We start from the raw sequence: 10,861 nt of genomic DNA on the forward strand, positions 1-10,861 counted from the left end.
GGAGCAAATAATAGTGTCTTAGATCTTAATCAACTCAAGAAAAGAACAATTATTTGCCACAAATTGACCTTAGAGAAGTATATATTCATTCGCCAAATCTTGCGTAGTTCCATTCAAATTTGATTTTGTTTGAATGTTTAAATCGAGGAAGGATGATTTTATTAGTATCAATAGAGTAGTGATATGAACGTAAGGATGACGCAAGAGAGGAATCAACTTTTCTTTTTTTTCAAATTCGGGGTAGGGAAAATGGAAGAGGAAATTACAAGATAGAATCGAAAAGTTCAGATAGCCAACGAACTAAGTTATTAAAATTTTCCGAGAAATCAGCTTTAATTTTCATTTATCAAAAAGTAACCACTATTTATTCTTCATCTAATTAGATTAATTAAATCCTTAATACTCTTATTTATTACTCCCTCCGTTTCAATTTATGTAAACTCATTTCTTTATTAGTCTGTGTCAAAAAGAATAAATTCTTCCTGTATTTAAAAATAATTTAACTTTATGCAATAATTTATAGACACACAAACTATATATGACTCTTAACACCACAAGTTTAAAAATCTACTCTTCTTTCTTAAACTCCATGTCCAATTAAATTAGTTCACATAAATTGAAACGGAAGAAATATTATTTATGTCTACTGTCCCGGGTTCATACAACCAAACTCAAAGAAGCCTAAAAATAGAAGAATGAGTTGGGGGGTTGGGGGTAGAGAAAAGAGACGTAAAAATAAAGAGTAAACCCTATGTTAAACCAAGAATCAGTTAGATAACATATTTTTGGTCACCCTTGATTTCATGCCTAAAAAAAAATTTTTTTTTAACAAAAAAGATGTGCGTCAACAGTCACCTGTAAAATTAGGACATCTAAAGGGGAATATTTTTTCGCATGTCCAGGAAAAAGGTGTATGTATTAAGCCGGTATTCAATTAAGACATACAACACTAAACATAACACACCTACAATAGCAAAATTTTAGCCAATTGGCAGTAATGTACAATAAGTATAATAGAACTAACAATCCGAAAGGAAAAAAACGATAAACAGCACAACACAGTGAACAATTTCAGATCACGGCACTCGTTGCTTTGCTTATTTCTCTTATTTCTTTCCTTCATCAATTTTTCTCTTCCTCTCTTTCAAACGATCAACACTAGCTTGTTTCCTCTCTTGGCCGATCTGCAAGACAGTTGTATACATGAATCAAGACAAAGCAAACTTGATAATGTACAAAATGAACAGTAAGATATGTCTCCCTGTCTCATCAGCCTCACGAGAAACAAAAGATGATGAATAAAAATGCTGCAAGTTAAAAAGGGGAGTTCGCAAGGAACGGTGTTTGCTTCTATTATAAGTGCTTCTGGAATAAGTAGTTGGGAAGACACACTAAAGTATACGGCAGTAAGTTCCAAGATGTGGCTATATAACATGTACAAAGAACAAGTTCCAAGGTGATGCAAGGTAACGTTGTATAGTTTTTAGCAACTCCAATAACCGTTACCACTTTACCTAAGGCATTTCTGTTATATATGAGGCATAAACTACCATTTTCAATGGCATTGCTTCTTTAGTTAACTGTTTTAAGAAAACCAAAGCAGTAGCTATACCTAAACAGATCAACCATGCTAAAGTACAAATATAACATTGCGTGGAACTATGAGAGAATCAGACATTACCTTCATAGCTTTTAGTAACTTCTGCTTTTTACGTGGCATGAGAACGTTGGACATGCTATCTGCATCCTTGGAAATTTGACTTAAATCTGGAAGAGAATCTTCTCCAGTATCAACGTGCTCAGAAACACTCTCCTTATTCCCATCTGAAGCAGCAGAAATTTGGGTACTTCGAAGTTCTTTTTTCAGTTCGTCATGATACTGCTTCTGAAGAACTGACATCTGCACCATCCAAATTCTGTTAGGCTGGAAAAAATGTGTACCACTAAAGTACAAATCAAAAATCAGCTGGAAAGCGATTCGATATAGAGGTATCTAGTATTAAAACATTACTAGGCAAGTGCAAAATGCCACTGCTCTTCTAGGAGAGACATCATAAAAATTAGTCAGGATTTCGAGCAAATGCAACTCCAGAATTTTTCAATACACTGCCAGTGAAACTTTTTTTCTTCTTTTAAAGGTAAATCAAACCATATATAAATTCCATCGAATCCCTCATCAAAACTGTACCTTGCGCTTTTTCTCGGCAGCTTCAATAGCTTCAGCACGGTCGATGACACCTTCCACAAGTAAATTTTGAGGGTCGTCCAAATCCTCTTTGCCAACCCCTGGCATTGGAAGCACTTCTTTTCTTGCAGCTGCCTGTAGACGCTTGATCGTCTCTGCATATTCAGGAACATAGCCTTCGGCCTCATTATCAACAAAAGGTGATAAGTGTGGCGGAGGAATCCTGTTGACAATGTTAAGCATTCATTACACTGTTTAGTTGACTTTTATTGTTATCAAATAAATAGTAATAGAAACCTAAGGCAGACCACATTATCTTATTTACCTTCCCACAATATATTCCTCAACTGGTAAAAGGATGCGTGCATTAACACAATCATAAATCCACTGTGGCTGGACATATTCTCGGGAAAGGAATTTGTGGCCCTGAGTTGGCCGGTCAACAATCTGCACAAGCATATGATGATATGAACCACATGCAAGTACCAAATATTTCATAAAGAATGTAAAACTAAAAGAATGCTTCAATATATGCAGAGAACACTTGCCCTAAGCACAAGACTTCCATTATCAACGCTAGACATTGGATGTCTTCCCCTAGCATTAAGAGACTGAACATCCTAACCAAACTTTTGGTCAGGAACATCCTAAAACACTAACCTATTAACATTTTATTCAAACTGTGAAAAATAATAAAATGGTCTATAAGTCTATAACCAGCTTTTTTTCACATCATATGGTAATAATACCTATCAATTTTGTTATAATAAATGCTGCATAATATACAAGAGAAAAGCAGCACGAAAATGTCGCAGCTTCATGTAACATACCAACAGCTATAATATTCTTCCTGCACAACTAAGCTTGACACATGCTGGGATTAACTTTCTCACGTAAAACAAAAGACAGCAACAAGGTGAAATAGAAGTTCCAATTTACCATTAAAATCTCATAAAAAAATTTATTCACTACATCTCGATATTAAGTGCACAATAAACTCTACTAACTAATAATCTAAAAAACGACTATTTCTTAGAAACTGTATTTAGACTCCCAGATATACCTCAATATGGTTACATGAGTATACACTAGGTATATTAGGCTTTATCGTAAACCGAAGAGGTTAAAAGATAACTGTACACTTCTTCAATGTCAATCGAATGGCACACACTCCATTTTGGCACTAGTAAATTAAATGTCACGACTATTTTCCACTTAATAAGTGAAGGGGAGAGAGAATCGAGGCTTTGCGAGCAGAGGATAGAAGCATCTTATATAGATATAATATACACACACATCATCTCAGGTTTGGACTCATTGGCATGACCATAAAACGCAACTTACTAAATTTTTTTAAGTCAATGCTTTCCTCTTCCAAATGTGAAGCAGAGCCACCACACCCACTTTAGAAGTGCAATGCCAAATTATTGTTGCTATCAAATGGTAACAACTCCTTTTTTACAAGTAAATTTTACAATACGAGGAAGAGAAGGCAGAAACCAGTAAGATGTGAAGTTATTTTTCTACATGTGAAAACATTAAAGGATGGTTTTGAGCTAATGAGTAAAATACATTATTTAATAAGTCATGTTGAAATCAAAACATAAAAAAACGTTATCATAGCGGATAACACGAGGAGAAGTATCAACAAGATGTATCATGTGTACAGTTTCATAAGATACATGTTAAAGTAAGATTTCTAGAACTGTTTCCGCACTTAGTTTATTTCTACAAAATTTCATTTTTGTAAAACCTTACCTGATGAGTAATACTCTGGTCAGTCTCTTTAAATGGTGCCCCTTCTCCATCCCAAGAAACGACACCACCAAAAGCAGGGATAACAAACAACAATGACTCTCTGGGAACCTAAGCATGAGAGACAAAACCAACATAATAAATGAGAAGAGGAACAAAAAAGTAAAGGATGCACAGCGGCACCATGGTCACAACAATATTACTTTAGTAATAACCGTGAGTTAAAAACGGCATCATAAGTGAAAGAAAATGGGCAAAAAAGGGACACATAAGAAGCTACATATTCAGGTCATTCTTCCGTGAAAATGAAATGTCAAAACTTCGAAGAATAAATGAAATGAATATGAATATGCATAACAGGTAATTTAACCCTAAACAAGAAATGAAAAAAATCAATAATAGCAGGCATAGCAACCAGATTAATTTCTCGATATCGCTACATGGATCCCTCAAATTCTACTCCCCGCACAGCCAAGCCTCCAAATCAACTATAGCGCTATACTAGAAATGAAAATGCCAAAACCAATTCAAAAATGATGTCACAAACAAATAAAACATTTTGAATTTCCTTGTTGATGCAATTAACTGATCATCTTCTTCTGGGATTAAATGCAATTTTCTGTTATGAATCTAATGAATCTCACCCAGGTAACAATTTGAACTTCCCTTCCTAAAGTGCTCTTACACTATCACACTATCACAGAATGACAAACCACCACACTCCCTTTTTCCTACTACAGTTGGAAATGAAAGAAGATAGCAGAAAAAGATGGATGCAAAGGGAAAAAAAATCATTTTTTGTCAATATAAAATTCTTCATATATATTTTATCAAAAAGAAAATATAAGTTTCTTCATATTACAAAAACCGCCATTTTAAATATATATTCTTCCACTTTAAAAGAAACATCTCCCACCTCACGACTCAAGAAGAACTTGATATCCTTGAAAAGTGTTTTGCATTCCCTGGTTTCGGAATCATCTTCATCAGTATCCGCAGCATTTTGAACAAGGTGCATTAATGCACCTGGTTCATTGGAAGTAAGCTGTTGTTGAAGTTGAGCCAGTCTAAGTTCAGATTCCTCATAGTTTGGCCCCTCTCCCAGGTCCTTACTCGCGTCAGATTCAGACAAGCTAGTAGCTTTTGACTCTGGCAGGGAGGCTCTGTTATCGAAGTACCTGGATAATGCATAAAGATCTGCAAAAAATGTGATAAATCTTGTTAACATCTGATAAAAAGTGAAGTGAAAAGGAAAAGATGAAATCTTACCAGCAGCTAAAGCTTCAAGCCGAGGATCAAGAATGGGAGGATACTTCACATTTATTGAATGGTAAAGCTTGAAATTAACAAAAGCTAGGAGTGTCTGCATTCAAAAAATTTACCAATAACAAGGTAATAATATATTAGAGAAATCAACTCAGAAACAAGAAAATACACATATGCATATAACTCTACCAACGTAAATCTATGAAAGACTTGGATAGAAGCAAGAAAAATTCTCTCCCTTCCAAATTCAAGGGAGAGGCATACAACAACTTTGCCAATGTAAATCCTTGATAAAAGCACTTACAATCTAGACACCACTTTAACTAACTAATGTTTGCGCACAATTGCAAGAGATCATGGCATGATGAACACACAGAGGTTAATTTTCTATTTCAATCTAAACATACTAGCCAAGTTCGCCTTTGGACAGATATGCAGTTAATAAGATGGCTCACCAATACGAACTCCTATTCTGCTTAACTCTCCAGCAAAAGTAGCAGACTCAAGGAAATGATCAAGACTTCTACTATAAAGGGTTTAAGTTGAATTCCTCTTACAAGCCACAAATACCACAAATACCAATTCAAAATAATGATATATACAAATGTTACTTGCCTCATAAAATTCCAAGAAAGTCAGCATGATGTTGTAGTCAACATCATCAGGAAGTACTTGTTGCAACGCATGTGGAGTTAACCAAGTGATTTTCTGCCCATCTATTTCTGCCTGCAGAGAGTGACTAGTAAATCAAGCTAAGAAAAATATCACCATGTTTGTGGGATTAAACGGCTACCAAGTCATAATACCTGGTAATATATTCCTTTCACTGATATAAATGTCTTCCTTAGTCTGTGAGTGCGAGAAATGTAGGCCTGCCATTCATGACCCAACCTAACCCATGATAAGAGAAAGTTTGATAAGTATGTGTACAGGTAAACAAATAACACTACCAACTAGACCTGAAAAAATGCTTTCACCTTCGGCAGTTATGGACACGCTTTACCGGTATCTTCTCTCTCTCGACAGCAGGCAATGCAGCAAACAAGTGTACCATACTAAGGCAGTCATCCAAATCTCTAAGTGCATCAATGAATTTAGGGTACCTAGAACAATCATGATAAACAATAGTAGTTAAGTACCAGGCATGCTGCTAGCTCACTTGAAAAACAATGATGGCTTTGATCGGATAAACTAACCTCTCTCGAATAAGCATGTCAAGGGTATAACTGGGCTTGCGAGTTAGCAGGCGTTCAGCAAGATCCCGGTTTTTCTTTGAGACTGCTTTCTTAATCTTCTTCTCATATGCTCGCATTTCTCTGAACTTCTCAAGTAACGGCTCATGTTTAAGGAACAAAATATCTTTGGTGTGATAGTAGGTATGGTGGTTTCCCTTAACCTTCTTCTTGGGTTCACGGGGGAAAATACCTTTCAAGATACATAGCTTCCTGTATCCACAGAGAACAATACAAGGTCGTAAATGATCTCCTCTAAGGAAGGCCCTAGTAAAACAGACAACCGACTCCAAATAGTTCAAGATTTAGGCATTGTTTCTTGAATCGTCCCTAAATCCTTTCCTATGCAAATTAAAGTCTGAAACACTTTCACATTAACTGCATACTAATAAAGACGCCAAAAAGCTAATACTCCCTCCGGTTCATAATAAGAGCCCGTTTGGATTGGCTTATAAGTTGCTTATAAGCTGTTTTCAGCTTTTTTGAGTGTTTGGATGGCCAGCTTAAAGTCATTTTGTGCTTAAAATAAGCCTAAAAAAATAATTGGGCTCGTTTGGCTTAGCTTATCTAAAGCAGCTTATAAGCTGCTTTTTTTTTAAGCCCATCCAAACAGGCTCTAAGTGTCCACTTAGCCTTTTTATTTTCGTTCAAAATAAGTATCCACTTACATAATCAAGAAGGAATTAACTTTATTTTTCCAGATTTGTCCTAATTAAGTGCTAAGTGACCAGATCCCAATGTATCAAGTTAATAGTAATATGAAAAAATTAATTAAGGGTAGTTTAGTCAAAATACCTATTTTTTTTCACGGAGTCAGTATTTTCTTAAGGGGTGTGCTAAAGGCTAAGCGGACAATTATTTTGAACCGGAGAGAGTACTTCAAAAGGAAAAATAAAACCAGTAGCGGAGCCAGGAATTTGTACGAGGGGATTCAAAATTAACAATTTTAGAACCCCTTTGCCACTTCACTAGAACTTTTTTCGTATATCAAGAGGATTCAACAACTTATACATAACCCCAAAAAAATCACTTTTCCCTATTTGAACAGTATAATTTGAATCCCCTTTTTTCAACCTAGCTCCACCACGAATACAACCAATATAGCTCAAAATCACCAAATACACCAAACAGAAGGACCATATTTTTTTAATACAAGAGCATTCTAAGACCGAACCACCACAACTTATACTTGTCATTGCTTATTACACATGATAAGTTACTGCCACAAAAAGGGATTAAGCTAAATCCCTTCCATGCAAATTAAAGTCTGAAACTTTTTGACATTAACTGCAAACTGATAAAGACACCAAAAAGCTTATACCTCAAAAAGAAAAACACAACCAGTGGAAATTCAAAAGTAGCAATTTTTGAACCCTTTGCCACTTCACGAGAATCTTTTCTTATGTCAAGGGGATTGATTCAACAGCTTATATATAACCCAAAAAAATCATTTTCCCCATTATACAACCAAAAATGAGCAAATACAGCATAAAAAATCACATTTTTTAAATACAAGACCATTCTAAAACCGAACCACAACAACTTATTCTTCACATTGCTTGTTAATAGACATCAAAAAGGTATAAATAAAATAGAGAGAGAAAAGGGAAATAGACCTGAAGAGTGATAAACTAACTTGAAGGTATTTCACAGCTTGTGATCTTGTAATATATCTTGCTGCATTTCCTTCTTTTTTCTTCCCCTGCAAAAAACAAAATTATATCCAAATTGAAGAAGAAAAAAAAAAGGCGAAAACTTAACTAATTTAGCAAAAAAAGAAGATTATAGAAACTTACAGCAGGTCTATAATGCTTCGGCATAGCTGTGAAATTAACTTGCCGGTAAACTGAGTATAATTGGGAGTGGCCGTTTAGCTCGGCGGCAAAGAGAGGTTTTTTTTTTTAGGGTTGCTGTAGAATTGGGGTTTAATACAATTTGGAGATTTTTAGGGCCTGTTTGGCCATGAAAATTGTGACTATTTGAAAAAAGTATTTTTTGTTTTTTATAGCGAAAATTGGTGTTTGAAAATTGGAGTGGTGTTTGGAAAAGAATACAAATTGAAGTTTTGTTTTGAATTTTAATGAGTGATTTGGACTGAAAAAAATGACTTTTTGGTGTTTTTTAAAATTTCTGAAATTTTATGGTCAAACGTGATTTCTGAAATCCAGCTCTTAAAAAAAATATATATATATTCATAACCAAACGGACAATTACACGACACGTGCTTTTTTTTTAAGAGTGATTAACATTAATAATGATATAGCTTTTCATTTTGTTTAAAAATGACAAGTTTTATAACAAATATAGTCTTACATTCAGAAGACAATTACACTATTTGTCACAGTTTTAGATTTATATTAGGCACATAATTAGCATAATTAATACTAGTGTTATACAAAAATAGCAGGCTTTATTACATTTTTGACATATTTTCGAAAATCCATACGATTAAGAAAATATTTGAAAAGGATAAGCAAACTAAATTAGAATTTGTTTCTATTCTCTTATTATGTATTCTCATTTCTCTCTTCTTATAACACAACCAGATATATCCTCTTATAACCTACTCCCTTTGTCTCAATTTATGTGGCACATTTGGATTTCTACAGTCAAACTTTTTAATTTTAAACGTGAATTTAAACATGAAATCTTTAAGTTTTTAAAAATAAAATTTGCATATTTGAAAACTATGTAAAAAGCATTATAAGGCACGATAATTGACAATTCAAAATATTTATAAGGCATATGAAAGAATCGTGATAAAAAAAAAATTATTAGAACAAAAAGAATAAAACTGTTTCAATTAGTTATAACCTCGTCAAATATGATAAGAAGCTAAATTTTCATAGCCTCTTTGTTTTAACTGCAACAAAAATTTCATGGCTGAAGAAAATCGACATCCTCTTTTTATGTTACAAAATCGAGTAGTCATATATAGTATCCAAATAATTATTTGTTGGTGATATATATATATATATAGTTTGAGAAAAATTCATGTTACAGATGTGCTTGTCCTCTTGAGTTTTTTTTATTAAACTCTCATCATCTACATTACAGGGATGTTGTTGTAGATAGTGGTGGCGCACGCTCTGACATGTCGAGGTCGGCAAATGAAGTAAGTTGAGAATATTTTCATATTATTTTATTTTTGTTTATTTTTTACGAGCGTGAACTAATCTTCATGTGAAAACATTTTAGGATGAAATACTTTCTGAGTTGAGTTTAGACATAGCAAGTAGCAGTGCTCTAGCTTGCAGCTTCACATCATGCTTAAGTAGTGATGCTCAAATTGATATTCTCGAGACCGGCAAATGATGTAAGTTGAGAATGTTTCTGTCTACATCTTTTATTTTTTATGAGAGTGAACTAATTTTCATATGAAATCGTTTTAGGAGGCAACACTTTCTAAAGCTGGTGACAAATTTAGCATCATTTTTTTGAGCCCAAACACATCAAGCAGCGGTGCTCTAGCTTGCAGTGTCACATATATATTTTTAGTTCTCACCAAGCTTAACTAGTGATGCTTAAATCGATATTCTAAATTATACCTACTTATATCTCTGATGCGTCGAGAGGTAAATGAATTAAGTTGAGAATATTTTTACATTATTTTATGAGCGTGAACTAATTCTCATAGGAAAACATTTTAGGAGGAAATAGCGTGAACTAATTCTCATAGGAAAACATTTTAGGAGGAAATACTTTTTGAAGCTGATTTAGCATCAACATCATTCCGTTGAGTTCAGACACAGCAAGCAGTGGTTCTCTAGCTTTGCAGTGTCACATGTATATTTTTTTCTTACCAACCTTAACTAGTGATGCTTAAATCGGTATTCTAATTATATATATATATACACACACATATTATTTTTATATAAAACATATCTGTATCTAGATTTATGGTGCTAAATGAATCAACTAGCATTAAATAATACCTACATAATGTGGTTTTGATTGTCATATTAGGTATTAGCTTATTCTAGCTTGCTGACTTGTACTCCCCGAGTCTTTCTATCATTCTATAATGTGTTACAGTTGAACCTCGGGCATAGTTAATTTAACGATTGATAGATAGTTCCTTCCACGGTTAGTCTATCACAGTGTTGATTGTTGAGTCCTCTCCTTCTCCTTTCTAGAATATGGAACAATTGAATCACGGTTACGGTTGAAGGCAAGGTCGATAGCTCCTTTCGACTTTCATACTTATTCAAATTCGCTTAAGTTTTGCTTCTTACACTTAGCTTGGGCATTTACAGCTTGAATGATATTCATACCGAAAATCCTCATGATATTGTTATTTCCCATATGATCTTTATCCTGAATTAGTTACAAAGATTTACGGGGTTGTAAGGACATGAATACACGTGTGGTTCATTGGATGCATATGTGATTCATGGATGCACATGTAATGCACAAAATGCAT

At 34.1% G+C, this 10,861-nt stretch overlaps 1 protein-coding gene across 1 annotated transcript; it reads right to left on the reverse strand.

Moving 5' to 3' along the window:
- Positions 1–897: 897 nt before the first annotated feature.
- Positions 898–8,405, reverse strand: LOC132036088 (pescadillo homolog). Its single transcript, XM_059426322.1, has 13 exons — positions 8,235–8,405; positions 8,055–8,140; positions 6,403–6,651; positions 6,184–6,309; positions 6,013–6,097; positions 5,822–5,932; positions 5,210–5,303; positions 4,857–5,137; positions 3,944–4,051; positions 2,511–2,632; positions 2,189–2,408; positions 1,682–1,900; positions 898–1,184 (listed from the first exon to the last, which is right to left on the reverse strand). Exons 1-13 carry the CDS (start codon positions 8,256–8,258, stop codon positions 1,107–1,109), a joined length of 1,803 nt encoding a protein of 600 aa, XP_059282305.1. The 5' UTR covers positions 8,259–8,405; the 3' UTR covers positions 898–1,106.
- Between the last annotated feature and the right edge of the window lie 2,456 nt (positions 8,406–10,861).

This window comes from Lycium ferocissimum, chromosome 11, assembly GCF_029784015.1.
Source record: "Lycium ferocissimum isolate CSIRO_LF1 chromosome 11, AGI_CSIRO_Lferr_CH_V1, whole genome shotgun sequence".
NCBI lineage: Eukaryota > Viridiplantae > Streptophyta > Magnoliopsida > Solanales > Solanaceae > Lycium > Lycium ferocissimum.